We start from the raw sequence: 27,911 nt of genomic DNA on the forward strand, positions 1-27,911 counted from the left end.
TATGGCCACTGGGGATGCAAACGCGCCACGACAGGGCGATTGCGCGAAGGGCTTGGTTGGAGCTTGGGGGGTTTAATTGAATCAATGTATTAATTAGTAGGCGGGCGTGCTGGAACTGGCAGGGATTGTCGCCTGGGTTCCCCCACCAACCCGTCCCAACCCAGCTTGGCGGCGAGCCAAAGTCAATAATCATCAATCCGTTGACGACCTCAGTCGGCCGTTGCTGTACAGTCTGCACCTGATCTATAGCGACGTCTTTGTATTAGCAGGCTGTTGGGCAGAGAGCCAGCCGGCTGGTCAATATGGGCATCAAGGGGCAAGTTACCACAGCTATCACGTCTGGCGTGCATTTTCTAACACAATGTTTCGTGTAGCATCTACAGGGAGATAGGCCCCGGCGAGCGGGTTTCACTCACCAAGCTTGCCGTCGACCAGCTTGAAAAACACGGCCGGCCCCTACGACTGGCCATCGACATCTCCATTTGGCAATTCCAGGTCCAAGCCGCCCGAGGCGGTTCCAACCCGGCAGTGCGCACGCTGTTCTACCGCCTCCTGCGCCTTCTCAGCCTTTCCATCCGCCCCATCTTCGTCTTCGACGGCCCCAATAAGCCCGCCTTCAAGCGCAACAAGCGCTCCGGTCGTGGAGATGGCGTCGCGACTGCCATGGCCAAGCGCCTGCTCCGCCTGTTCGGTTACCAAATTCACGATGCGCCCGGCGAGGCCGAGGCCGAATGTGCGCTGTTGCAACAACGCGGCATCGTCGATGCCGTCCTGAGCGAGGATGTGGACACCATCATGTTTGGCTGCACCAAAACATGGAGAAACTGGAGCGCCGAGGGGGCCAAAGGGAGCAAAACCCCAACGCACGTGTCCGTGTACGATACCGAGCTGCTTCGGCAAGGCGCATCGGGCCTGGACCGGGAGGGAATGGTGCTGGTGGCGCTGATGAGCGGCGGTGACTACATACCGGAGGGTATACCCGGGGCCGGTGTCAAATTGGCTTGCGAGGCTGCCCGGGCTGGGTTTGGGAAATCGCTCTGTCGTTTAAAGAGGTCCGACACGGCCAAACTCGACGAGTGGAGGGACAACCTTGTACATGAGCTGCGCACCAACGAGAGCAAATTCTTCCGCACGAAGCACAAGGCCCTCGCGGTCCCTGAAGATTTCCCTAACATGGAGGTCCTCAGGTACTATACGCATCCTGTCGTGTCCCCGTCGGCCAAGTTAGACGAGCTGCAATTGCAGAAATGGGGTAGCTCGCTTGATGTTCTGGGGTTACGAGAGTTTGTAAGGGAAACGTTCGACTGGACCTACAGGGCCGGGGCCATGAAGTTTATCCGTGTTCTCTCACCTGGATTGCTCACTCGGAAGATCATGGATCTCGGCCAGAGACGCGGAGATGGCTCACTCGATATCGAAAGCCTAGAACTGGAGGAAACGGGTCTCGTCAAATCGATCACAAAGACTCGGCTCCATTTCTCCACAGATGCTACCCCAGAGCTGAGGTTGAATTTCATCCCAACCGATATTGTGGGCTACAACTTCGAAGAAGAACCCGAGGAAGAGCTCAACTTTGCTCGGGATGGCCTCGCTTTAAACAGCGATGACGAGTTCGAAGCAGCGGCTGACGAAGACAGCCCAGAGGGTATCGCAAAAACCAGCAGCAAGAAACCATACAGCCCCAACGAGATGGACGCTCTTTGGCTACCTACGACTGTTGCTAAACTCGGTATCCCAATCATGACCGAGGATTGGGAGGGGGCCCAGCGAGCCAAGGAGTCGAAAAAGAAGAGGACGACAAGGGCGGCGCCCAAGTCAAAGTCCAAAGCGGCTGGTGTACAGCCCGGTGCCCTGGACAGATATGTCAGGGTTACCAAGAGCAGTGCCAGCACACAAGTGAAAGACATGGAAATATTAGAGAAACCAGCAGCGCCTATCAGGAACCGCAGTCCTCTTGAAAATATATCCTCCCTTGGCACACAAAGAAGGCCTTCATCACCGTCACCTCCTCCCACACAGAATTTGGTCAAACCCCAGAACCCGCGATCGCAACCCACCAGTAAGCAGCAGCCAAAGACCAAGAAGAAGAGCCAGCCTCAATCTTCTGAACCAGATGCTTGTGTCAACCCATGGACAATAGCAGGTCTACAGCAAAGTCCTCAGGCCAAGAAACTCATGACCACAACAAGATCTGCTGCGACTCCCGACGAACCAATTGTCATAGACTCTAGCCCCCCACAGTCGCCTGTTCGCGATACCACGAGACCACAGCAGCAAACGAGGACGGTGAAAGCCCCAAGTCCTGTAAAGCTCATTACTACAAACCTGCACAAGAGGCGTTCTGTTTCCCCACTGAGCCCCTCACCACCAAGGCCACGACAAGACCGGAGAAAGCTGGCGAGGACGGAATCGATGCCCACCAGTCCTTCCATAGCCCCTCCAAGTTCTTGCAGCTCCGCAGCCCGGCGAGGTAGACTGGAGAGAGTGCAAAGTGATGTGTTGGCGGATCAGACAGCGCAATCAATAGAGTCGGATGATGAAGACGATATGCCTCCGCTTAGTCATCTCTTCGGCCGCGCTCGCCAATCACCAATCGCGCGAAAATCCGCCTCCTTCATGCCACCATCACGGGAACCCAGCACTCTGACGTCTCCAGAGATCGTCGCGAAGGGCTTTGTCGGCGTACAACCTGCACCGTCGTCCAACACGACTATTGCGAAGAATGTCGCAATAACGAGGCCATCTCGCACAACGGACGTGAGAAAGCAGCAGTAAACAAACAACCCAAGCAGCAACAGGCTAAGTTGAACAACGGTCTGTTTGGTATGCGTACGACCAAGAAGGTGTACAAGCCGCGTAAGAGCAACCCGGGGTACTTCAGGGAAGTAGAGATGTCGGTAGAGGAAGCCGAGTTTCTTGGCGAGGACAGCAACGAGTTGAGCTTGATTGACTTGACCGGCGAGCCAGACTGGTGAGTGTTGGATAGGAAGGATAATTTGTGTAACACTGTTTGGCATATGCATTTCTCAGTAGGCGTTAGCGAGCGGTATTTGGATTTCTCTGGGGCATATTCGTGGTCACGAATGCAAATGATACCCTTAACTACGAATCCTGGCCCGATAACACTCCCACTGTGACATAAACGCTACAGGATAACCAACTAGCCGAATCCTCGTCTTATTTGTGACTTCAGGTCAGTTGCATGATGTCATTTGATTTCGATTTCGAGTAGTAGTATAATATTTCTGTACTTATATGATGGGTATCCTGCAGCAACAAAAAAAACAAAGTCTTGAGAACGCCAACAATTAAACACCCTTTCCTCTCTTCTCGTCTCATCAAGGAGGTGTTAGGCATATGGGATGATGGGGAAATGAGCCACACAACAACAACAACAAGAGTATCCCCCACCCCTGTCTCACTGTCCATCGTGAAGGTCATCATAGTACACCACCCATCCACTCACTCCACAGCAAGCGATCCCAATCTTCTCGATTCCGATTAATCCTCAGCGGCCCAAGGCAGATCCCGCTCCACCACGCGAATGCAAGTCAAGTAGCTCACGGGAGACGTCGTCACCATGCCTCCCCAGACCCCGAACCGCCGCTGCCATCTTTCCCACCGTTTCCGGTATTGCTCAGTTCGAGCTCGAGCCCCGTCCCCATGAGCGGATGCACAATCTCGCGCGCCGCCGACTTGAGCTCGTCGATGCGCTTCTCGAATCGGCGCATGTTATCGCGACTATAGAGGTCGGGCGTGAGCTTGAGGAAGCGCTTGCACTCGTCGTGTGTCAGATACGAGGCGCCGCTCGCGGAGCCCAGGGCGCGGTACGTCCGACCCAAGGCGGCCAGTGTCGGTGGCGGGGCCGGGGCGTGTGACGACGGAATGACGGCGCCAGACGGCCCAGTGCGACTGGAGCCGTTGGTGCTACTGCCATGGTGGTGATGATGGCTGCGGCGGCCGTCAGAGGACGTGGCAGGCGGCGGCGGCGGCGGAGGGGCGGGGGACGTGTTATCCGCGAGCCATTGTCGGAAAAAGCTTACGGCGAGCCAATCCAGGTAGGAGGTTGACGGCGTAACCCGCTCGCCGCGAGAGTTGGTCAAGTTTAGACGGAATAGCCTGCCCTCGATGCGCGCGATAGTCTCTTCGAGTTCGTCGACTTTGTCCTCAATGATATCGAGGACGACCTCAGGAAATGCAGAGCGGATACTCCGCTCGCCTGCTGGCCATTGCCCAACAACGTGAATCAGAGCCTCCTGAAAGATGATCTTGCTCCGGCTTAGATAGCCCAATCGCAGATACGAGACCGGGTATTTCGCGACCTGCTTCCATAGTCGCGACTGGAACTGGAGCAAGTGGTGGTCGACGCGAGGACCACAGACGGCCAAGGCGTCGTACTGGTCGGCGAGCGTGAGTAGCGATTTGCACTGCACATAGGCATCTGCAATATTGATACCGTCCATCACTGGCGGGTAATTATAGAATATCCTGAACAGGTTGTCGTAGTCGCGTAGGAGATCAGCGTCTGCTTGCGACAGCGGAGGCCCTTCATCAACCGGTGGAGGGTAATTTTGGGGATGCCTATTGGTATTGCCGCCCAGCGAGAGGTTTGCCACGGACCGGAAGAAAGAGCTTGTCGTATGTGTCGACGCCGACTGTGTATGTTTGTGTCGACTCGATGATGTATTTGCGGTGGCTCCAGCGCTACCTCCAGTGCCACCGCCGAATATCGAATTGGGCGGTGGTGGCAATGCGCGATTGCTTTTGCTGTCCTCTTCTTTCTGCACGAGCATAGGGATGTCGTCGGGGCCCGCCCCTGGATCCAGCTCGTACCTCCATCGCTTCCTAGCACCTCCAGGTGAGCCCGCGCGCGGCCTTGCGACTTCAGCCGAGCTCCGGCCGCTACCCGTACCACTCCCAAAGCTGACGCCGCTGTCTTCCCCGATCCGCGAGAGCTCTCTGGTCGAAGAGGGCGGCGGCGGCGCCTCGGTCAGCGCCGGCAGCACGCTGGCCTTGCTCCATTCGTGGCTGGTGCTGGCCTCGAAGAAGCCCGAGCACCGCGTCAGGGTATGGCGGTGCAGGAGGTAGCGGTTCTCCCTGCCACCGGCGCGGATAACGATCTCGACGTCGCCCGAGTGGCTGAAGACCGGGAACTCATTCTGCGGGATGTAGGAGGTGCCCCCGGCGTGGGATCGGTTGTATCGCTTGCTCCGGGACGAGACGTGAGGACGCGACGAGGTGCGCGCGGAGACGACGGACTGGGCGCCGCGGACGAGGGAGTGGGACGGGTTCGAGTCAGGTTGCGACACCATGAATACAACTATTTCCGGGATCGATAGCTCTCGGGCTCTGGTGCTATATACAAAACAACTGGTGGTTTGCTTGGGGTGGTAATGGTAGTGTTCCTCCTCCCACTTCTTTTCTTCTTATTCCAACGGTTCTCAAGAAAACGACTGGCTTTATGCGTGAAGCATAAAGTTCAGTACCAGATGTCCGGCGATCGAATCTCGCAGGATCGGTTGAGGAGGGGCTAACTTCGCGTGGTGGCTGGGGCTCATTGACGATGATATGATGCCAAAGGGTTGCCTTCCCGCTCCGGAGAATTTCCCGAGGGTGGTTTCGCAAAAGAAGGGTGTATATGACGTTCGGGTGAATGCCGAGAAAATGGAACAGCTACACGAACTTCACGTCTGCTCTTTTACGTCCCAAAAAAGGAAGTATTAGCAAGAAAGCAGCAGACCGCCCTAGACGGGCCTTTGAAGTAACTTCGCTTTCTCGCTTGGACTGGACTGGGGGAGGAGGGAATCGGCACACACGTCCAAGCTCGTGATTCGCGATGGAAGACAGGCTTGATTGACTTTCTTGAGGCTGTGCGACCTTTCGCCACAAGGATGGGAGGCCGGCTCACTTAGACAGGGGGTGGGTGGGTGCAAGGTGCGTAGTGGTGTTGGGCATGAAGGAATTCCAGGGCGAGCGAAGCTTGTTTGTTGGTATGTCAGTCTCTCATTTCGAAGATGGTGAGATGGAAGAAAACGATCGTGAAATGTTTATTATCAAAACAACACAAGTCGGGGGAGGGAAATGCAAGCTCGAGGTGAATGAATGCGGACAGGCTGCATGCACCTCTCCTAGTCTAGGTATCAACTTTGCCCCCTCCCGGCCCCCGAGTCTGTGAATAAAGGTCCCAAGACTGCAAGACTGCAAGTCGCGCAGCAACTCCGCGTTCCAGCTTGTTTACCAGAGCTCCAATGGAATCGAAGGCCACTACTACCTACACACGAGCTTGAGAGCCCCTGTGCAGAACCTGTGCTGGTATGTGCATCGGACAATGCCAGGACATGCCCAGTTAGTTCAGCAGACTAAGCCGAGCCATTCGCATTTTTCGTTGCACGACTTCCATCCAACCAACCCCCCAACTAGACACTTTCGCCGGATGCAGCTTGAGAAGTATGAAAAACTTGAGACCAAGGCAGACAGGACACACCAAGCTTGCAAGACAACAAGTGGAGAGTGGGCATGCCCCCCGGGCGAGCAGCCCCGGCTTCGGATGACCTGTCGATAAACACGATAACAGCGATCGTCCCCCCATTTCAGCTGCTATGGTCCTGGAGCGAAGCGGAGGTCCAACCGTTGTCGGCCAGTTGTTTCTCATCCTCAAGCTGGGCTCGAACCCCCTTGATCCTTGGTGATGGGGTTTCATGGGAGGCCGTCTGCCATTTTGGCCTGTGTGTCCAGTCTTCCCAAAAATTTCTTTCCAAGGTCCAAGGTTGTAGCGGTATCCGATCCCACACGTGACCCGTGTGCTCATAATGGAAATTCGTCCCTTCCCAATGGATCTCATCTGTGTCGGCGATGTGATGCTTATCTGAATTGAGGGACCTGAGCACTGAGCGGCCATTTCATGATAACGCCCATTCATAATATACTCGCATTACTACGCTGTAAAAGACGTTTGTACATAGCCTATAGGCGTGGGAAATATTTGTGCTTTTCGAATAGGTGCTATTCACCTAATCGATTTTCTGTAATAGACCATGTAAAGAGAACCTATCTTATGACATCAATACAACCGAAATGTCAATAATATACTGCGTCTCTCATGTTCTTGGATAGCAGAATGGCCATTAAGGATAAATGGAAGGATGGCCGTTTCATTCGATAGCGACTACCACAAGAAGTCCAGTCATTTGGTCCAACTGTTGGCCTCCTTGCAACGTTGCATACAGTTTTTAGTCCTCAAGTCGAAGCCCTCTGGCGAGGTAACGAACATAGCTTTCGTTTTGATTCGGGAAGGTGCAGTCTTATTGTAGAGCTTGCGGTACCTATCTGCCTCTTCCATAAGGAACGTGGATGCGTCTGTAGGGTCATTTCGTAGAAATAAGCAAGATAAAATGTCGAACCCTTGACACTCACCTTTGCTAGGCATGTATGGTTGTGTATCTTGCCAGGTCTAACACATCTAAGGAACTTGTGTCCATCGCCTTTACAGCCACGGGGTGATTTCATTGACCCGAGTGCCCTTCCGGACTATCATGGTGTCCGTGTATTGGCATTGATTCTGACCATAGATACGATCTGTTGCCCAAAGGCCCACATCCCACAATAGGCAACAAGCACAGCTTTGAGGAACACTTGCATTCAAATGTAGGACAGGCCAACCCATTGTTGGTAAAAACATTTTGAATTGTTACTCTGAAACAGCAACATTTCTCATAACATATTCATACAACTAGCAATACAGACCGTTTAGCCTTAAACATCAGATACCCATCCTGGGTTTTGGGTGTCGCAACCAGCGACACCACCTGTCGCTGAGATGACTTTAAAAAAATCGAAGATCGAAGATTCGTAGCAAGTCGAAAACTCCTGCCAAAACCAGCCACACCCAAATGAAGCCCACCAGTACGCCAAATAAGGAATTGCATGTTAAATCATCAAACGCCCTGGACAGGCCAATCTCAGCTCATGTCCATGTCGACATCTCCTGCGGAGGCGGCTGCTGTGGGCTGGGGAGTGCCAGCAGCGACCATAGGTGCAGTGCCCTCGAAAACTGGAGGAGATGCCTTGAGATTGAGGAAAGTCTGGTTGAGATCCCTGCTAACAAGCTGGCCTTGACGCAGGTCCTCTCCGAAGAGAAAATAGCCTTCCGAGGCCTCGACAAGATAAGATTGGAGACCCTTGCTCTCGAGTTGTATGTTGACATTGGTGACTGGGAAGTGGTTTTCGATGTATCGTGCCCAGCCACGGGAAGCGGCTTGGATGTGCTCACTGTCGCTGATACGACTCCAGCCGATTCCGAGGTGAAGAGTAAAGCTGTCAACGACAGTCTCGCGGGCCGGGTTTGCGCGATTGGAAGGCGCGTTGGTGCAAGGAGTTGAGATGTTGTTCATATCTAGTCGTTGCGACTTGTTGTTCCTCAATGACGGACGCTCTTGTTGGTTGATGAAGCGGGCTTCTTCGTTCCGGGCGCGCGGCGTCTTTGGCCGCCTTCTCTTCAAGCCACGTGCCAGACTGGCTACCGGCATTTGAGACGTAGGCAGACGGTGATTTTATGAGGACCATTCCTTCGCCATAGACCCATTCGTCCTCGGGTTCTTTTACCGGCTCAATGGTCTCGAGTTTGGCTTCCTCAACATCGAGATTGATAGAGGCTTCTTCTCTTGACCGCTTGCGGCCTGCAGTCTGGGCAAGCGATGGCCGAGCAGGGGGCTGGGCCCAGGCAGAAGAGGCGGCTTTGAGGGGTACAGCTTGCGCAAGAGGTGAGGGCTGGTGAGGAAACATGGGCATCCCGAAATGGGACGGGTGGGCAGCGCTGGGGGCATGGTGAGGACAGGAGACTGGGTGCGTGAGAAGGAACCCATGATGACCTGTGATAACTAGATGTCAGATGGAAAAGACAACAAGCGTGGTTAGATATTTCCCGAGGCCGTAGTGACCTTGAGTTGTCAAAACAAGAGCCGTGCTTGGGATATATGGAGGTAGGTAGGTAGGTCGGTAGGCAGGTAGGGTAGATGTCAGAAATTACTAGTGTTAGATAGGACAGCCCAGTATGCGCGTTGGAAGGGGATATATCAAAGATGGGTGTGAGGGTGTTGCAATAAGAGAATAGGCCGAGGGTTGATAGAAGACGTTGGTGATGGGGGCGCGATGGAGGAGAGGAAGTAGTGGGTGGTATAGTTTGGATGGGGAGAGAAGAAAGGATGGATGGGAAGAAGTCGAAGAAAGAAGGAGGAAGTCTTAAAGCAAGGATGTGGTTGCTATGGGAAGGCGTACGGAGTAGAGTGAAGTGGGAAAGAGGACTGGAGAGTGTGGGCATACAGATTGAACTGTGTGTGAGAGAGAAAGAGAAGTGCGATCCAGAGTGTGTGTTCGGTTCGGCTGATCACGTACAGCAGCGCGAGACTGAGAGAGAGAGAGAGCTTGAGGTGAGGTGAGAGGTAGGGTCCGCGTTGGTGGTAGGGAAGGAGGTACCTGAGGTAGGGTTTAATGGTAGGCGCCAAGTATCTTCTTGCAGGCGGCACGCCCAAACTGTACATCGGCTGATCCTACCAGCCTCATTGTAGACTGGTCTCGTCTGGGGATGGGCTGAGATCCCGAGAAGGGGTCCATATTAAAGTCGTCATGTACCTCCACACCATGCTGGGCATGAAAAGTACTTTGGCCCGGTCGGGGCTGGTGATTGGCCGGGAAACAACCTGCGTCGCCGGGGTGGGGTCCTCAACTTCCGGCTTGACCGTCTTTGGTAAAGAGGCGACGCGAGAAGGCGATTGCCTGCAGGTTGGAGTGAGATGCTGGTCATTGCGGCGGTGCCGAAGAATGATTGGCCTGCCCGGATGGCGTTTTGGCTAGGAGGCTAGCCAGACATACTACGACGCCTTTCCTTCCTGGGCTCTAGTGCAAGAGCACATTGTCACCCTGCAGGATGGTTTTTAGTGGCTGTTGGCCGGTGCAGAGAGCAGAGCTGGCAGAACTGGCTAACTGGCAGAACTCCTGGCCTGTCCTGAGTCAAGTGTCTGGTGTCAGGAGCAACAAGCTCATCATCCTCCGTCTCCAGTCTTTTCATTGTATGCTGAAGTATGGAGGCTGCCTTTTCTCGTCTCCTCAAATGGCAAAATGGCTTCTTCCGTCCAGCCGCCCCGCTGCCCGCCCACGACTACTCGTACTTGCAGTCATTCCAAGGTTTCTTACTGCATGCAACCGTGACCAACTTGCTAATGCCAAATGCTTCATTCTGTCTCATTGTTACGTACTTTACGGTCGGTCAATCAATACAACTATATTTCGTACCTACTCCGTGCATCGTACTCCGTAATCATTTCGGCGCATTCATTTCGCCGATACGGAAATCTTGAAGCGGCCCACCTTTGTGCCAACAAGGTCGGTCGTTGCTTTCCTATGTAGTATCAATCCTTTTATTTTCTTCTCTCTCTCTCTCCTTCTGTATCTTGAGGGACGCGATAGGCGCGGACGGGTGCGCGCGCTTTCCCTGACCCATGAAATGCTCATCCTCTGTCTGGCTACTATCTACACAGTGCTAGGAGGCGGAAAGCGAAATGCTTCTCTCATAGTTCAGTGTATTTCCTGCAACGTGCATCCTTCATTCGTGGCCATAGGACAAGATCTGATCTCATCAAAATGAACTGTTCAATGTTGCTAGACGGATCTTTTGTTATGGCAACTCTAGAGACTCTTGCCCACTATCACAAGTTCCCCAGTCTACCTTAGTAATGGTCCGGTCTAGATGTATCATGCCATCGCACCTAACAATACATAGCAATGACTCACGTGCCTGAACCCTCAAACCCCCTCTTCCTCTCCCGTCTCGTCTTGTCGATGGTCGTTGCTGAACCCAACAGCGCCGTCCGAATTCTCTGTGCCGCCAAACAACCCACGGAACCCCGGTGTTGTCCTGCCGGACGGGCTGTGGGTGCCATTGTGTCTTGGCCCAACACGGGGGACAGGCGCTGTATTTGGCGCAAGTAATCGACTCTGGTGTCGTGCTTCAGGCAGATTTCGAGGAGTTTGAGGTTGCACTGAGGCTGGGAGCGAGTCGTTGTAGACTCTGACTCCGGGATCCGTGCCCACCGTCTCCTCTGCGGAAACATCTGACCCGCCATCACCACGACGAGTCTCCAATGTTAAACGTCTGGCTGAACGCCTGGCCGAAATATGACCAAGGGCGGCTAAAGCTGACTCTATAACATGGCGTGCGGAACTCACAGAATCATTTGCGCCATGTTCCACCTGCTCCGTTAGCCGATCACTTGAGAAAGTCTTCCATTGGGAACGAGATTAGGGCTTACTGGACTCAATGTGCGCGTTTCTGCCCGAGTCCTCCGGGACGATGAACGACTATATGGCGTTGTGGAAGGGTCTCGCGCGAGTTCTTCCGGATTGTTTAGGACTGGTTGCTTGAACATTCTCTGAATCACCTTTGTCAACCTGGCAGCAGTATGATGAAGGGTACTAGACGTACGAATGGCAGTGACAGCTCATCAGATACTGTTCTCGCGCCTGCCGAGAACGGTGGAGGGAGTCCCGTCCTGCTTGACCCAGGCCCTTGGTGGTCTCTGGAAAGGGATGAAGCGTCTGACGATGTGTTCTGCGAGCTTCCAGATGCCTCATGCGATGTCGATACCTCCGCTCTCGTAGATATGAGGGACTTGGGTGGCCTCCGTGGGGGTAAACTGAACAGCTTGGGGGTACCAGGTTGGGAGCGTCCGCGTGGTGTCTCTATGCTACCTCGTGTGTTCTGTGCTTGCGGAGTGGTGATATGCGAATCCTGTGTCGCTAAACTTCCAGGCTCTTGCGGGCTTGGGGCTCGGTCACGTCGATCATCGGTTCGGACAAGGTAGCTCTTGAACCGACGGCGGTGCTCGAAATCCTTGACCTCGGTCATGTTGATTGAGATGGTGGTTGGCGGAAGTCGCAACATGGCCACCTCTATCTAGTAAGAGAACAGAGCTAGGTGAGGCTTTCAGCAGGGCACCGGCTATTGGATCACCAAGTGGCGTCAAAGCAGCATTATCTGAACATCGGATACCCCCATCACGCGATTCCGGGACAGAAGGGTGCGAGTTTGGCATCATGTGGATTGATGTTATCGCGCATGTACGTTTTCATGCAAATTAGACAGGCACATGAATGCAAAATGCAGATAGTGTCCCTTCATTGGAAGGTGCATATGCTAGTGACTGCCTAATACCGTATAAAAAACATACTCCGGTTCAGAATGCAGGAACAAACCTAATTGACGACTATCCCAATTGACAGAAATCTCAGAGCCCGGCATCTTGAGGGTTTTGTCGTGACATGCATCCAAGTCTTAGGATATCAATATAACAAGTATCTTTCTACGACAGTGCTTTATGCCGTCGTTTTTGGATCGCTCCAGCCAAGGTGGCCCTCTCTCTTGGCCAATTCGAGGTCAACGGCGGTAATTCTCGAAACCAAGCCTTGAAGGAGCCGTATGATAGTATATATATATATATATATATATATACGTAATAAGAAGGAGATGTAGTTGCATCATCTGCCACGAATCTGTCAGTGGCGGACACAGTTTAAAGTAGGAGTTGCGCCCTTGACCGACGGGAGCTAGCAGAGGACCGGGCACCAATCAAATGCCCCCACCCGTCCCTCTGCAGTCCCAGCTTGGGGCTTGTAGCTTGTCCAGTAGGCTGGTAGGTGCAGCCAGAATCCAATAGAGACCACTCGAGGTGTTACCTAAAAAAAGGAGACACATACAGTAGAGCTGGTTAGGTCAATCAATCGCTCCAATTGCTCATCAAAGATTGCGTAGGTGCTTACAGGCTTTTTGGGGCTTCTCCCAGCGGCGAGCGGTCTTCACGACAGTATCGGCCAGCATTCGACAATTTTAGCAAAGGAGCTGTTGACCTCGTATTTGGACTATTAAGCTGCTGCTGTGTGGGCTATGCCATACATGCGGTCTAAGCCAAATAAAGACGGTCAACCTTGCATTTGCCAGGAGAACCGAGAAACCTCAGGTTGCTCCAGTCGATGGTCCCGCCAGTCACTGACAGATAATAGCACAGTGGGCAGCAGGCAAGACTGAGATCGCACGTTATCGTATGCGCCCTGCACCCTGCACCCCGTGAATTTACTGCACTGTACTGTCCGCCGTACGTGCTGGCAGCCAGCCTACGACCTACGACCTACCTATGGAACACTGAACCTACATTGCATTGCCTATCTTACCTACCTTCTCTATCCCACTCAACTCCGATTGCCTTACTACACACGTGGGTGCATTTGATGTACCTGACATCGCCAGGTGCTGGCATTATTCCGTCTGTCTCTTCCCCCACCAGCTTCACTCGTTCCATCCTTTTGTCTTGTCGTCCATCGTTCTTCTTGTTTCTTCCTAATGCTCTCACTTCGACCGGCTCGGCACTGGAATACACCGCAACCGCACCACCACAGCCCATTGCGGTCCGCGGTTTCGCCCAGTCGAGCCACCCATTTCACGATTTACCACTGAAGCCCAGCCAGCGCACCGAAGCTATCGCCGCGACTTGCCCCTAAATTAATCCACGACAGTGTCCGTCATTTTACTCGTCGCCGCGAGTCAACCACCAGCCCACTCAACGGGTGTGCCAACGCTTGGATCCTCCCAATCCAGGCAGCCGCTATCACGACTTCTCTCACGCTGCAACCAGACACCGAAGGATCGCGTGTGGGTTGACTTTGGGTTTTGTTGTTCGCTCGGGTTTGCTTGGGATACCTAAAAGTCCCATACAGGCAGACAGCCGCGGATCCGCCCCAGCTCCCATCCCACAAGTTCGACACATTAGACTTTCTCATCGGCACTATCGTAGCTTATCAGTCCACTCGCCGCCATGAATAACGACCTAAGTCTTTCTCGTGCCCTGGGCGGCTTACGTATTGCGAACCCTGACGACGCCGAACCTGGTCCCCAAGAATCTTGTGCCGAGCGTGATGAGGCTGTTCAACCTGTCGTTTCCCGTCAGAACTCCAACAGTATAGCCCAGTTACAAGGCCAAGGCTCACAGAGTCCGGTTCAGCCCCAGATCCGATCCGAAATCCCAGAGAGCAGAAACCAACCCGTCGAATCCGGTCTCCCGTATGCAGATTCCCAGGGGCAACCCCCGACCCCATACACCCACCCACACGCACATCAAGCAACTACGCCGTATTCTGGTCCGTCGGCACGGCCTGGTTCCGCTATCTACACGGCTGCAGAGCGTGACCAAGCGGCTGATTCCTACAAAATACTACGGTCCGAAGCTTCTAGGACCTCTATGTATAATATGCCTACAAGACAAGACTCACGGTCAAACCACAACTATACAACAAATCCTGCCGCTGTTCCCTCGAGGGAATCTAGCCATCGAGATCGATCGTACAACGCGAACAGGCAAGCCCCTCCGGCAGCAGGAAGCGGGCCCTTACCCCCTAGGAGAAGCTCGAGGGGAATGGGTGGAGGGTATGCATCGATACCTGGTATTCCTACCGCCCCTGAGCCTCGAGGCCCCATTCGGCCTGATCTGCCCATGTCCAACAGCAGCGAAGAATGGAAGGACCGAGGTGCGGCGGTCACTACTCGTAGAGAAATCGACGCAAACGGGAAAACAATTGTAAAGACCGTGAAAAAGGGGGTTCGTGACTTCTCCTTCGGTCGTGTCCTGGGTGAAGGATCTTACAGCACAGTTTACCTTGCTACCGACCGACAAACACTGAAGGAATACGCCATCAAGGTATTGGAGAAGAGGCATATCATCAAGGAGAAGAAGATCAAATACGTCAACATCGAGAAAGATACTTTAAACCGACTCACGGAGCACCCGGGCATCGTTCGCCTCTACTACACCTTTCAGGACGAAAACTCACTCTACTACGTGCTGGATTTGTGTAACAGCGGAGAGCTTCTAGGTGTTCTCAAGAAAACGGGGACTTTCGATGTTGACTGTACAAGGTTCTTCGGGGCGCAGATTCTCGACTCTATCGAGTACATGCACTCGCGAGGCGTTATCCACCGCGACCTTAAGCCGGAAAATGTCCTCCTCGACGATTCTATGCACGTCAAGATTACTGATTTTGGCACCGCTCGACTCCTCACAGACCCTCGGGCACCGCAGACAACTGCTTCGGCGGCGGCGGCAGCTAGAGCGGATGAACGTCCTGGGAGAGAGAGGCCACAGGACGACACAAAAGCCGAGTCGTTTGTTGGCACTGCCGAATACGTGAGCCCCGAACTGCTTCGTAATAAGAACGCTTGTAAGGCAAGCGATCTGTGGGCTTTCGGTTGCATCATCTACCAACTACTGGCTGGGCGGCCGCCATTCAAGGGGGGCTCCGAGTACCTGACGTTCCAAAAAATCGTGGAACTAGACTACGGGTTCCCTCCTGGATTCCCCCCAGCCGCCCAAGACTTGATAGAACGTCTTTTGGTCTTAGACCCCGAAAGACGACTCACCATTGAGCATATTAAAAACCACGAGTTCTTTGATGGGCAGACTTTTGGTAAGCAATTGTGGAGAATGAAGGCTCCGCGGCTGCGTCCGTACGCGCCACCTCCACAAGAGCCCAAGATCATCAATCTCAACGGCGGCAACTCGAACCCGCCTCAACCTGCGTCCCAATCGCGACTACTCCCAAGCAACAATGCGCTAAATGGCTCAGTACGGCCTCCTGGTCGGATAGTCACAGACATCCCCCCACCGTCGCAGCTGGATATTGAATGGTCCCCAGTCTTGAATCGCACCAACGAGAGAATTCTGAGACTCGGCGACCTATTGGTTATGTCGACGCCCATCCCAAACAGTCCACATGCTAAGAGTGGTGGCGAACACGGGGAGGGCCACAGGAAGTTTGCACGTTTCTTTGGCGGAAGCACGACGAAGAAACGGCAGCGGCTTGTGATGATTACCTCAAGCGGGCGCATCGTGCTGGCCCCCGCAGGAGGCGAGGAGAAGAAGTCGAAGCAAGAAATATCGCTTCTTGCGCCAGATTGCGCTTGGAGGACTCAGATTGATGCCAAGGGGCAGACAGTCTGGTGTGTCGACTCGGTAAGCCATCCTAACAAAAACGTAATTTCTCTTTGGCGGTTCGCGCATGCTAACAGTAAATAGTTCGGGATGCACTATACCTTTGAGGAACCCAAAGCCGCGAACTCCTTCGATAACTCCAGACCTACCGCTGACGACTGGATTGAAAACTTGGAACAGGCCAGAGATATGGCCGCGTCGCTAAACCGTGCCGCATCATACAACAGCGACAATGGGTTTGGTGACATGTCGTCTTCTATGTCTAGCCCGGCAAGTACGTTCGGCGCAAATGGTGCCTTGAACCCAGAAGGTTTTGGTATCAACGACAGGTCACACAGGAATCATCTGAGCAAGAGTCAACTAAGCCTCGAGGACACAACAACAACAAAGCGCAATCGGTTCAGCAAGCGCCAATCCAAGCAAGGCCTTGGCCCAGCATTTTAAGATGGCCAGGGGATGACGGCGGTTTCTACTGCACACAAGACTGGCAGCGCCCGGATCGAAAGTCAACGATCCACTTCACTTTATTTTCTCATGTTCAGCGCGGCGTAGCAGGTTCTGGCAGCACTTTTGATGACCGGGGAGAGCAAAAACTCTGGCTAGCAGCAGTCGAGCAGGCGGCCCATGTTACCCAAACACGACGCTACCGTCGAGGTATCTCTCGAACAGTACTCAACTCGGATAAGGGGAGGGATTTTTCTTGTTGATCACCACCCTTTCAATGCATTTTAATCAACCTAGTGCCTGCCTCTTGGGTTCACAAGGCAGTCAGTCCTATTGAAGTTTGTCTTGTTAGGACGGATGGAACAAGACGAACTTGTAGCGAAACAGCACGTCTCTGTTTCCTTTTTCTTTTCGTGGAGAGGCGGCTGATTAGTAGAGGTTGAGGATGAAAAGGTCTCCGTGGCCCTGATGGCACAATGCCCAGGCCAGCATTGCATTAGTATGGAGTATTCAGATAGGACGAATAGGCAGGCGTTGACCTAAAGCTGTTGTTGCTCCATGTTTCGGACTAGACGGGGGAGGCTGTAGGCGTAACTACATACCTATAGTGCTTAGCCTACTCAAATATACATTAACGATATAATAGTATATACATATCCACATATAGACCTGCATACACAGTCAATCTATCGATTGGACATGGCGGAAGACTGCGAGGTGAATGCTCTTGTCTACATATCAACCAGCACGGGCCACAGGGGTTGAGAGAGTTAGAAAGTGAGCCAGTAAAAGAGCCTCACGGGCCCCGCTTATCTTACCCAGCCTACCAGCCTCATGTTAGGCTCTGGTCCGACTGCAGACGCCAATCAAGGACGACAATTCGACGACCGCCCATCTGCCAGCAGCACGTCGCGCGTTTGCTCTGGCGAGCCAGACAAGTTCCCCAAAATTTCTCGATCGCGAACTTGACTTACAACCTCCGGTCCAAGAGCCTTCGTCGCACCGGCCAGCACAACGCTACCCACCGCTACATACGCTACGGCAGTCTGTCTCACCAGGCAACGAACGAACCGAACAGTTCCAATCCCCTCTTATTGTCCCCTCGATCGCTTGCGTCGTGAATTGCTTGGCCGCCAAAATGCAGCCCGCTTATCGTCAGTTCCCGCAACAGCAAGTGCCGCCGCGCACTCCTCATTCGGCCAACCCACGACGTGGAGGCATCGGTATGTGCATGGATTTATCTAGCTTTGTTCGCCCTTTCCTTGGTTTGGTAGTGGAATGCATTAGATATCCCGGCCCTCGCCACACTTAAGTCCGCGGCACCGGCTGGCGATCGCGAGGACAAGTGGAAGAAGCCGGGCCATGTGCCTGCGCCGCCAGTGCGGTCGTCCCGATTCAACACAAACACGCTATAATCCGCCTTTGGTTGGCTTGATATGATGAGCATGTCGCGACCATTCCTCAGACCATACCCCACACAGAAAATCATGGCTCCACAGATCATTAGCCATCAACTAGTACCAGGGTACTGGTCTTGATCCTCTGGAATCCATCTTGCCCGTCTTGCCCGGTCTTGTCTTTTGCAGTTGCAGCTCCTGGCCGTCGTCTCCATCGCAACTGCCTTAACTGACCAACCAACCGCTGCCGCCTCCTCGAGCTTGCTCTTTGCTAACTATTCGGCCATGGCAGGCCCCATGATGTCCACGGGACCTCACCACCAAGTCCCCTTGACCCAGGCCCAGATGGCACAACAACAGCAGGCCGCTGCTATGCAGGTCGAGATGGCGAAGCGGCGAAGTCGCAAACCTACGGATAAAAACCTTCCCGACAACATCGATGAGTGTACCATCGGTGAGATGGGCCCCAAATACAGAGAGCTGCGCGACTTCGAGCGCCGGCTTGACGCGACCATGACGCGAAAGAGATTGGACATCGTCGATTCTGTCAACCGGAGCGTCAAGGTAAGCCAATGCTGCATCACTTGCTCAACCATGAACTTCGCTAACAAGCGGTCGGCTTAAGCGATGGAAAACGCTGCGCATCTGGGTTTCCAATACCACTGAAGACCAGCAGTGGCAGAATAACGATCTCAATGTACCCGCTTTCGATTTCAGCTCGAATTTGGAACCCACCTACCGCATCAAGATCGAAGGACGCCTGCTGGATGACGACGACGATGATTTGGATAAAGAGGATGCCGTTGACGAGGCTGATGAGGATAAGATGGATGAGGACGGTGCCAATGCAAAGTCCAAAGCATCCAAAGCCCCCAAATATCGCCTCTCCCACTTCTTCAAGGCTTTGACGGTCGACTTTCCCGCGAACCGCAAGGGTATCGACCAGAGCATGGAGTGGAAAAAGCCAGAACGAACCGGCCCTTCGACCAATCTTCCTGCTTCTGCAGACTTTGACGAGTTGATCTTCAAGCGCAGCGGCGACGAGAACATGCACATCGTCATCAACTTGACTCGACACGAAGACCCAGAACGTTATGCAGTCGAGCCCGCTCTGGCCGACATTGTCGACAAGACAGAAGCCACGCGGCAAGAAATCGTAATGGCTGTGTGGGACTACATCAAATTCATGGGCCTGCAGGAGGACGAGGAGAAGCGCAACTTCAGATGCGACGACCTTCTCAAAAAGGTACAGTACTACCGCTGACAGACTGTTTGGCTCCGGGTTTACTAACTTGAAGGTTATATAGGCTTTCAACATCGAAACGGGCTCTATCCCCCTGCTATACAACTACATCACACCCCAGCTGAAGCCTCTGCCAGCCGTCAAACTCCCATATACCATACGGGTGGACGAGGAGTTTCACAAGGATGCCAAGCCTACTGTATATGACATCCGGGTGGCGGTTGATGATCCCTTGAAGGAAAAGATGGTCACATTCCTCAATAATCCTGGGTATGCGAGCATGCTCAAAGAGGTTGCCTCGCTCGACGATCAACTAGCCACGATAGTGCAGGCTATCCATGTGTCCAAGTCCAAGCATGCGTTCTTGTCCTCATTAAGTGAGGACCCGGCCACATTTGTGAAAGACTGGCTTAGCTCCCAGAAGCGGGATCTCGACATCATCATGGGCGAGTCCATTCGTGGCAGTGGCGAATACGCCACAACAGGTGACGAATGGAGGATGGGCGGCAAAGACAGCGTATGGAACACCATCAACGCCAAAGAGTCGGTTACAATGATGCTGGCAAAGCAACCACACGCTCCACGATAAATTTATGCGTGTAGTTGGACAAGGGGCGCTGCTTCCATGGTTTATCGTGGAAAACGGGGAGTTCATGGCGTGTTTAGTCTATGCTTGATTGTCTGCGTCAATCATGATATCCAGAAGGGCATGGGCAAGTTTGGTTGGGCTCTGTATTTGCTGTAATATTTGTTACTTATGAGAACACTTTGCGCTCAAGAGGGCTGCCCAATCGAAGAATAGGGACGGCGCACAGCGGCTAATGGATATGAATTTGTTCCGTCAAACGCGTTGATCCGACCATGCCATCTTTGACATCCTTGGTTCCTTTCTCGTCTCTTTACTGCATGAACTTGGCAGCCTGCTCCTTGTACTCATCGCGCCAGCGACTCAGTGGCGGCCTCCCATTGACGACGTCGCCGGCGCTCCACTCCATGCGCTTCTTGTCCATGTCCTCGGTGACTTCGTTGTCGGGGCATATGACCCAGAACTGCTTCTCGGCCATTTTCTTCTCGAGGTAATCGACCACGTCCTCGGGCCACCAGGGCGCGTCAGGCTTCTCCTTGGCGCCAGCAGTATCGCGACCCGCTCCCGCCTGGCCTCCCGCCAGCCCCGTCCACGTCCATCCGGGCACAAGAAGGTGCACCGAGACTGACGGGTGGTCGGTCCGCAAATCGTACGAGAGCTGCTCGGCTAGCGACTTGACAGCCGCCTTGGACGCGTTGTACGCCGGGTTCCCCGGCGGGTTGGTGATGCCCTGCTTGGAGCCTGTAATGACGATGGCCGACTCCGACTCGGCCTCTGAAGACGAGAATTTTACCAGAGGTAAGAGGCTGGTGATGCCGTGGACTACGCCAAAGATGTTGACGTTCAGAATCTTCTCGAAGCCCTCGGGCGAGTCAAAACTGTGTTTGGCGCCTGTGCCTGCGTTGAGGGCCAGGAGGCTGATTTTGCCTTTTTTTCCCATCGGGGGTAAAATGTTAGTCACATACCATAGCAACAGCTCGGCCATTATAGCTTCGAATCCCTCCAAGGATATATCGTCGTAACGCAGAAACCGTCTCGGACCCTCCTCGCCTTGCCGGATACATATTATACACAGAGATCCAAATCATGACTGCCAGTGGAGATAGAAAACGTACCGTCGAAATCCTTCTGGATCTTCTCCTTGAAGCCCGCCCAGTCCGCCGCTTTGCTCACATCCATCTGGTAGGTAGTCGCCACATCCGCGGGGATCGCGGCCAGCAGCTCGGCGTTCCAATCCGCTGCGAGCACCTTCATGCCGTACCCGGCGCATTTCTTGGCCAGGGCCAGACCGATGCCGCTCGCGCCGCCAGTGATGACGGCCGTGTTGCCGGGTTTGAATATTGCCGATGGTGCTGCCACGGTGTCCATCTTCGTTGGTATGCTGTCTGCCGTATCTGGTTGTTGTGTCCGGGTGGAGGTTTGGGATGTGTTGCTCCCTATTTTTTTCCTGCCGAGACGTTTAGCAGCTTGTTCGTTACGTTGCTCGGCCTTAAGTTCGAAGTTATCGCCGTATGAGATGTGAACGTCACTCTCCCTGTGAGGAGTTACCCCACACCAACGTGCATAGGGGCTGGATACATGCACTTGGTTTGGATACACATAATATGTGCCAGCAAGCAATTGCATTTATGGTACATTTTAGAAACGGTGGACAGCCAGTATTATTCATAGCTCTCAACTTTTCATTATTCGTTAGACCTGCCGTGAACGCCTAGCTACATGCATCGTAATGATTTCGCCGTCGAGGCTGCTTTTGCAAATCTACCACGCATCCTGCCTGTGGCCCTGCCTTTTATATCCAGCCAGTACTTTTGGAGGTATCGCCATCTGTGCCGCGACAACGTGCACGCTGTTGTTAGATACAGTACTGACAGACTTCTCGCCGCCATACTACAGATGGCGGCGTACCGTAGAGTCAGCCTAGTAGCTGTTGCTGCTGCTGCTGCTGCTGCAAGATGTGCAGACTGACTAGGCGCCCTGGGGCATCTGTCTCGTCGGCGGTACCGGATTAGGCGGCATATTTCGTATCTGCTTGATGAGAAACTCTCTTTCATCAATGAACTGCTCGTCATCTGTGCGGTCCTCCAGGAAGTGGCTTAGGAAATTCAAAAGTTTATCCCTATTCATCAACAAAATCTTCTGCACCGCGACCGATTTGTGAGGATTCGCGACAAAAACCTTGAAGACATGGAATCCCTCATATTGGACCATCTTCCTATCGTCGCGCAGCAGATTCATGCAGATTTTGAGATGTTCGCCGCGGTCTACGTAAGCCGTCATGACATTGTAGTTGGAACGGTCGAGTAATATCTCGCCGAGTAACTTGATGGACTGACGCTTCGTGACATAGCTATTTGATTGAACCAGAACGTGGTTGTATCTGTCAAAGAAAAGCTCGAAATTGACAGCCAGGTAGCGAGGCACAAGATCCTTGTGCTTTGTCAAAAGTTCCTACGCAAACGGGTAAGTAGTTGGCGCAAAACCAAAGGGCCGGCGGTCTTACCCTGAATGTGGTGAAGGCATCGGCAGCCACCTCGAACGAGCTTTTGTCAATCCAGTCGAAGAATCTCCAGAACACGCCACTGCCGCTCTGTGGCCGCTCTCTTTCGATAGCTGTCACCCCCTTTAGACTTGAACCGGGCTCCTCTCCGTCGTCATACAGTATAATGGCCGCCGCCGCCTCGCTCTTGAGCACTTCCCGTAACACAGTTCCGGCAGGCGTAGCGCTTTCTTTGTGCTCGTAGCCGCGACATAATTCCAGTAGGACTTGAGGCTTGTTGTTGACAACGTAGCTCAGTGCGACAGGATCGGTCTTTGGGGATGCGGTTGGTGGTCGGAAGCGGAAAACATAGGAGAAGATGACCTGGGTATCTTTCCGCGATTCGAAGGGCAGGCGCCACAGGTTCTGGGCAAGCAGCAGTAGCAGGTCCTCTTCTATCAGACCTTGCACCAACTGATAGACTTGGTCAGGGGTACTATCGGACTCTGTAGCGAGGCAGTAACCGGTGTAAGCAGCACTCCATCACGAATTGGGTCCATAGAAGACAATTGACCGACCTGGTGTCCCTTGGAGTATAAGTTTCATCTGACTGAGCACCTTGGCCAGCTCCTCGGCCTATAACATAGCCCCCTGCATGTCAGCCCTGTAGTAGGCATTGAAACAAAGACAGCGGGTACAAAGGTAGACGGTGAACACCCACCTTGCCTGGGACTTCCAGCTTGAGAACATGCTCGCGTGCTTGCTTGGACAAGTCGATTGTGTTGGTTCGGGTGCGCGCGCGGCCGAAGAGGAAGGACATGGTTGCGGAGGGTTGTCCGGGGGAGCGCTTTGTGGGTGAGGGTGCCAGACGGTGCCCAACCTTGATCTGCAGAGCGGTGGAGGGTGCAGGTAGAGAAAGGTCCCAGGAAAGTCGACTTCGAGAGCGACTAACACCACAGGGACGACGGACAGGATCGCAAATGGTCAAGCCAACCCCTGGGGCAAGGGAAGCATTGGTTTTCTAGCTGCAGGAGGATATGCAAGAAACAGAGACTGTGAGAAAGAGGCGACGCAAGGTCGGACTGGGAACAGGCCCGACAAAGATAGATGTCCCGTTGCGGTTGCTGTTTATTCCCAGGTGTCCCGGGGGGTGTTGTTATTTACTTTACTTTACGTTGGATTCGATGGTAGGCCAAGGTTGAAACATGCAACTTGCTGGGTAGCAGCGCGCAATAAGGCCCCGACTCTGAACCATGTATGTACTTACAGCGACTTGCTGCTGGGGGGGCAGAAGCAAGAAGCCTCTAGCCTGGGTACCTCCTGGCGTGCAGCACAGGTACTTTGTTTGGCCCGTCTTGGTCTTGGTCTTGGTCTTGGGCGAGGGGCAGCCCAATTACCCCGCCAGTGCATAAAAGTCCGATTGGCGTCTTATTCCAGTCACAACGACCGGTTCGGCTTGACTCACATTTTGTACCGCCCCCACCAAGGAATTTCGACGGCAAGGTGGGATGTCCATTCAATCGTGCCCCTCGATTCACCATTCCACTCTGCGACAGGAATCACAATTGCGCTGGTAGTTGCGACTCTATTGGCCCCTTCGTCTGTTACCTCCTGCCAGACGTTCGTTCAATATGTCTATCGACTTCCCCAAGTCCGAGCTCGAGGTCATCCAGAAGTGGAGGGAGTGGGATGCCTTCCAACGCCAGGTACGCCCGCCAAATCCGGCACGCACGCACCTGATGGCTACAGAGACTGACAGACTGCGCTTCGCTAGGTCGAACTGACCAAGGGAAAGCCTCGCTACACCTTTTACGATGGCCCTCCCTTCGCGACCGGTCTTCCGCATTATGGCCATCTGCTCGCCTCCACCATCAAGGACATCATCCCCAGATACTGGTCCATGAAGGGCTTCCATGTCGAGAGACGTTTCGGTTGGGATACGCACGGTCTGCCCATCGAGCATGAAATCGACAAGAAGTTTGGCATCACCGGCAAGCAGGCCGTCATGGAGATGGGCCTGGCCAAGTACAATGCCGAGTGTCGCGCTATCGTCATGCGATACAGGGAGGAGTGGCGTCACACCATTGAGCGTCTGGGTCGCTGGATCGACTTCGACAACGACTACAAGGTGATTACTGGCGTTCCGTGTAGATGAGGGGAGGGAGGATAGCTGACACTCACTCAGACAATGGACTTGACTTTCATGGAGACGGATTGGTGGGTCTTCAAGCAGCTCTTCGACAAGGGCGCAGTTTACCAGGGCTACAAGGTCATGCCTTATTCTTGCGCTCTTACGACGGCTTTGTCGAATTTCGAGTCGAACCAGAACTACCAAGATGTGACGGATCCCGCAGTGGTCGTCTCGTTCCCCCTTCTTAGCGACCCCAAGACTTTTCTCTTGGCGTGGACGACGACCCCTTGGACCCTGCCCACCCATCTGGGTCTTGCCGTGAACCCGGATTTTGAATACATCAAAATCGCAGACGAGAAGTCCGGCAACAACTACATTATCCTGGAGAAGCTCTTGAGCACGCTGTACAAGGACCCCAAGAAGGCGAAATACAAGGTACTGGAGAAGATCAAGGGCAAGGACATGCTGGGCTGGGAGTACGAGCCTCTCTTCGACTACCTCAACGCCGAATTCAAAGGTATTGCATTCAAGGTACTCAATGCGACCTATGTTACCGATGACAGTGGTACTGGTATCGTTCACCAGGCCCCTGCCTTTGGTGAGGACGATTACAATGTGGCCATTGCCGCTGGCATTATCAATGAAACGCGCCCACCGCCAGATTTCCTCGATGAAAAGGGCGTCTTCACTGAGAAGGCGAAGGAATTCGCTGGCATGCACTGCAAGGAGGCGGACAAGCACATCATCAAGCACCTGAAGGGTACTGGGCGGGTCGTGGCCGACTCCCAGCTCAGGCATTCTTACCCCCTGTGCTACCGGTCCGATACGCCTTTGATCTATCGTGCCGTGCCATCCTGGTTCATTCGTGTCCCCGAAATCATACCTCAGATGTTGGCAAACATTGACGGAACTCACTGGGTTCCTAACTTTGTGAAGGAGAACCGCTTCGCCAACTGGATCAAGAATGCTCGCGACTGGAACGTCTCGCGTAACCGTTACTGGGGAACGCCCCTGCCGGTTTGGATGAGTGACGACAAAGAGGAAATGGTCTGCATTGGCAGCGTTGAGGAGCTCAAGCAACTTAGTGGCTACGAGGGAGAACTGACAGACATTCACCGGGATAAGGTCGATCACATCACCATCCCCAGCAAACAAGGCCGGGGAGACCTGAAGCGTGTTGAGGGTGTCTTCGACTGTTGGTTCGAGTCTGGAAGTATGCCTTATGCCAGCCAGCATTACCCCTTTGAGAACAAGGACAAGCTGAACGAAGGGTTCCCGGGCGACTTCATTGCAGAGGGTCTGGACCAGACAAGAGGCTGGTTCTACACGCTGCTCGTGCTAGGCACCCACCTGTTCGGTGTGTCCCCCTTCAAGAACTGTGTCGTCAATGGCATGGTACTCGCCGAGGATGGAAAGAAGATGTCCAAGAGACTCAAGAACTACCCGGATCCTAGCGCTATATTCGAGAAGTACGGCTCCGATGCGCTTCGACTATACATGATCAACTCACCAGTGGTCCGTGCCGAACCCCTGAGATTCAAGGAGTCTGGCGTCAAGGAAGTCGTCCAAAAAGTCCTGCTTCCCCTTTGGAATAGTTACAAATTTTTCGAGGGACAGGTGGCGCTCCTGAAGAAGGTCGAGAACATTGATTACTTCTTCGACCCTAAGATGGAGAGCTCAAACGAGAACGTGATGGATAAATGGATCCTTGCCAGTTGCCAGAGTCTGCTTCAGTTTGTGAACCAGGAGATGGCAGGTAAGTCAAAGCTTTGATATATTGACAACTTTGAATCGAGAGACTGACACATCTTTTCTAGCTTACCGTCTTTACACTGTCGTTCCTCGGTTGTTGGAGCTCATTGACAACACCACAAACTGGTACATCCGCTTTAACCGAAAGCGCCTTAAGGGAGAGAATGGAGTAGAGGACACCAAACACGCGTTGAACACCCTTTTCGAGGTTCTGTTCACTCTATGCCGAGGACTGGCCCCCTTCACGCCGTTCATCACAGAGACCATCTACTCCAAGCTTCTGCCTCACATTCCTGAGGAATTGCGAGCGGAGGATCCTCGCAGCGTGCATTTCCTCGACTTCCCTGATGTCAGGCAAGAACTCTTCAATCCCGTCATCGAAAGACAAGTCGGCCGTATGCAAAAGGTCATTGAGCTAGCTAGAGTGTCGAGAGAAAGGAGGACTCTGGGATTGAAGACCCCCTTGAAGACCCTCGTCGTCCTCCACCGCGATCAAGAGTACCTTGACGATGTCAAGTCGCTCGAATCCTACATCACCGAGGAGCTCAACGTCCGTGACCTAGTCTTGACTACGGATGAGGCAAAGTACAATGTCCAGTACAGTGTACAGGCCGACTGGCCGGTGTTGGGCAAGAAGCTCAAGAAGGATATGGGCAAGGTAAAGAAGGCGCTGCCGTCCATCACAAGCGATCAAGTCCGTCAGTATACTGTCGATAAGTACATTGTGGTGGATGGTATTCGGCTGGAAGAGGGTGACTTGGTGGTCAAGAGAGGCCTGGCCCAAGACGAGTCGTCTAAGAATCTCGAGACCAACACGGATCAGGATGTCCTCACCATTCTTGACTCGGAGCTCTACGCTGAGCTTGCTCAAGAAGGCGTTGCCCGTGAGATTATCAACCGAGTGCAACGACTTCGAAAGAAGGCTGGTCTCCAGCCAACCGATGATGTCAAGATGGAGTACAAGATCATCTCCGACCCTGAGAACATCGGACTTGCCGAAGTTTTCACAGGTCAGACAAAATCGATGGAGAAGGCTCTGCGCCGGCCACTCGACAAGCACGAGTCTACACATGTAGACGGCGAGATCCCCGAGAAGAAAGAAGATGGCATCATTGCAGAGGAGGAGCAAGAGATACAAAAGGCTACCTTTTTGCTCAGGTTGTTGAAGATGTAGAGTCCCGGATAGTCTCAACCCATAGATAGAGCTCTCGTTATAAGAGTCATATGACGGAATTAGTGGCCATGAAAGGAAACGAAAAACAGGTAGATTCCGGGCGAAGACTCCGGTATGAATATATTGAGCTTGATGATTAAGTTCTATTTCTTCTTTGACGCTTTCTGGGGCTATGGTTAGTCAGCAGCTCATGTAAAGGAGCGGGTCGTCCGAGGCTCACCAAATAGCAGTCCTTGAGCTTCATAAACTCGGCCGCACACTTATCCTTGTGTATTGAGTTGAAGTCGGCGACTATGCACTTTCCATATACAGCGGCCTATACGGGCTTGGAGATTAGCAGGAACCTTCATAAGAGCGTGCGACGATATTGGCGATAGCCATGTGGGGGTGCACACCTCAGGAGAGCATTGAGAGACAGCGGCTGCAAACTTCTGGATAGGCCGCGTGCGGGTTGGCATCGTAGCTTCGTTTGCTCTGAGAGCTGTATCCGGATCTGTGCTGTCCTTATCTCTCAGAGACAGGTGTCCAGGTTTGGCTACCAAACTGGCACCTTGGCAGCTAGAGGTAGGGGGTGGTGGATGAATATGAAAGGTGATGATGATGTTACTCACTCTCGTTTTCCAAGCTGCCTGTGGTACACACAGCCCGTCAGTACATACCACATACCTGGGTAGCGG

The 27,911-nt window shown here is 53.3% G+C and overlaps 11 protein-coding genes across 11 annotated transcripts; 5 read left to right on the plus strand and 6 right to left on the minus strand.

Moving 5' to 3' along the window:
* Window positions 1–302: 302 nt before the first annotated feature.
* Window positions 303–2,975, plus strand: PG998_009646 (uncharacterized protein; the record flags this gene model as incomplete). Its single annotated transcript, XM_066876462.1, has 3 exons — window positions 303–337; window positions 375–2,757; window positions 2,799–2,975. The coding sequence occupies 3 exons, from the start codon at window positions 303–305 to the stop codon at window positions 2,973–2,975; spliced, it is 2,595 nt and encodes an 864-aa protein (XP_066728618.1).
* A 600-nt stretch (window positions 2,976–3,575) lies between these two features.
* Window positions 3,576–5,312, minus strand: PG998_009647 (uncharacterized protein; the record flags this gene model as incomplete). Its single annotated transcript, XM_066876463.1, has 1 exon — window positions 3,576–5,312. One exon carries the CDS (start codon window positions 5,310–5,312, stop codon window positions 3,576–3,578), a length of 1,737 nt encoding a protein of 578 aa, XP_066728619.1.
* A 2,646-nt stretch (window positions 5,313–7,958) lies between these two features.
* Window positions 7,959–8,787, minus strand: PG998_009648 (uncharacterized protein; the record flags this gene model as incomplete). The annotated part of the gene is made up of 2 exons (XM_066876464.1): window positions 7,959–8,492; window positions 8,533–8,787. 2 exons carry the CDS (start codon window positions 8,785–8,787, stop codon window positions 7,959–7,961), a joined length of 789 nt encoding a protein of 262 aa, XP_066728620.1.
* Window positions 8,788–10,797: 2,010 nt separating this feature from the next.
* Window positions 10,798–11,935, minus strand: PG998_009649 (uncharacterized protein; the record flags this gene model as incomplete). Its single annotated transcript, XM_066876465.1, has 3 exons — window positions 10,798–11,195; window positions 11,304–11,352; window positions 11,477–11,935. 3 exons carry the CDS (start codon window positions 11,933–11,935, stop codon window positions 10,798–10,800), a joined length of 906 nt encoding a protein of 301 aa, XP_066728621.1.
* A 1,924-nt stretch (window positions 11,936–13,859) lies between these two features.
* PG998_009650 (uncharacterized protein) lies at window positions 13,860–16,472 on the plus strand (the record flags this gene model as incomplete). The annotated part of the gene is made up of 2 exons (XM_066876466.1): window positions 13,860–16,049; window positions 16,113–16,472. 2 exons carry the CDS (start codon window positions 13,860–13,862, stop codon window positions 16,470–16,472), a joined length of 2,550 nt encoding a protein of 849 aa, XP_066728622.1.
* A 1,138-nt stretch (window positions 16,473–17,610) lies between these two features.
* Window positions 17,611–17,887, plus strand: PG998_009651 (uncharacterized protein; the record flags this gene model as incomplete). Its single annotated transcript, XM_066876467.1, has 2 exons — window positions 17,611–17,695; window positions 17,760–17,887. The coding sequence occupies 2 exons, from the start codon at window positions 17,611–17,613 to the stop codon at window positions 17,885–17,887; spliced, it is 213 nt and encodes a 70-aa protein (XP_066728623.1).
* Window positions 17,888–18,154: 267 nt separating this feature from the next.
* PG998_009652 (26S proteasome regulatory subunit N6) lies at window positions 18,155–19,701 on the plus strand (the record flags this gene model as incomplete). Its single annotated transcript, XM_066876468.1, has 3 exons — window positions 18,155–18,433; window positions 18,495–19,115; window positions 19,177–19,701. The coding sequence occupies 3 exons, from the start codon at window positions 18,155–18,157 to the stop codon at window positions 19,699–19,701; spliced, it is 1,425 nt and encodes a 474-aa protein (XP_066728624.1).
* Window positions 19,702–20,011: 310 nt separating this feature from the next.
* PG998_009653 (NAD(P)-binding protein) lies at window positions 20,012–21,066 on the minus strand (the record flags this gene model as incomplete). Its single annotated transcript, XM_066876469.1, has 2 exons — window positions 20,012–20,625; window positions 20,814–21,066. The coding sequence occupies 2 exons, from the start codon at window positions 21,064–21,066 to the stop codon at window positions 20,012–20,014; spliced, it is 867 nt and encodes a 288-aa protein (XP_066728625.1).
* A 600-nt stretch (window positions 21,067–21,666) lies between these two features.
* On the minus strand, window positions 21,667–22,997 carry PG998_009654 (conidiophore development protein hymA; the record flags this gene model as incomplete). Its single annotated transcript, XM_066876470.1, has 4 exons — window positions 21,667–22,149; window positions 22,202–22,683; window positions 22,756–22,813; window positions 22,899–22,997. 4 exons carry the CDS (start codon window positions 22,995–22,997, stop codon window positions 21,667–21,669), a joined length of 1,122 nt encoding a protein of 373 aa, XP_066728626.1.
* An 811-nt stretch (window positions 22,998–23,808) lies between these two features.
* Window positions 23,809–27,234, plus strand: PG998_009655 (isoleucyl-tRNA synthetase; the record flags this gene model as incomplete). Its single annotated transcript, XM_066876471.1, has 4 exons — window positions 23,809–23,883; window positions 23,952–24,305; window positions 24,363–26,064; window positions 26,126–27,234. 4 exons carry the CDS (start codon window positions 23,809–23,811, stop codon window positions 27,232–27,234), a joined length of 3,240 nt encoding a protein of 1,079 aa, XP_066728627.1.
* Window positions 27,235–27,370: 136 nt separating this feature from the next.
* PG998_009656 (uncharacterized protein) lies at window positions 27,371–27,791 on the minus strand (the record flags this gene model as incomplete). Its single annotated transcript, XM_066876472.1, has 2 exons — window positions 27,371–27,550; window positions 27,630–27,791. Coding segments are annotated over 2 exons (342 nt in total), but the record flags the coding sequence as incomplete, so codon positions are not given.
* Between the last annotated feature and the right edge of the window lie 120 nt (window positions 27,792–27,911).

The sequence above is a fragment of the Apiospora kogelbergensis genome, assembly GCF_038363985.1.
Source record: "Apiospora kogelbergensis strain CBS 113332 chromosome Unknown utg000006l_segment0_segment0, whole genome shotgun sequence".
Lineage (NCBI taxonomy): Eukaryota > Fungi > Ascomycota > Sordariomycetes > Amphisphaeriales > Apiosporaceae > Apiospora > Apiospora kogelbergensis.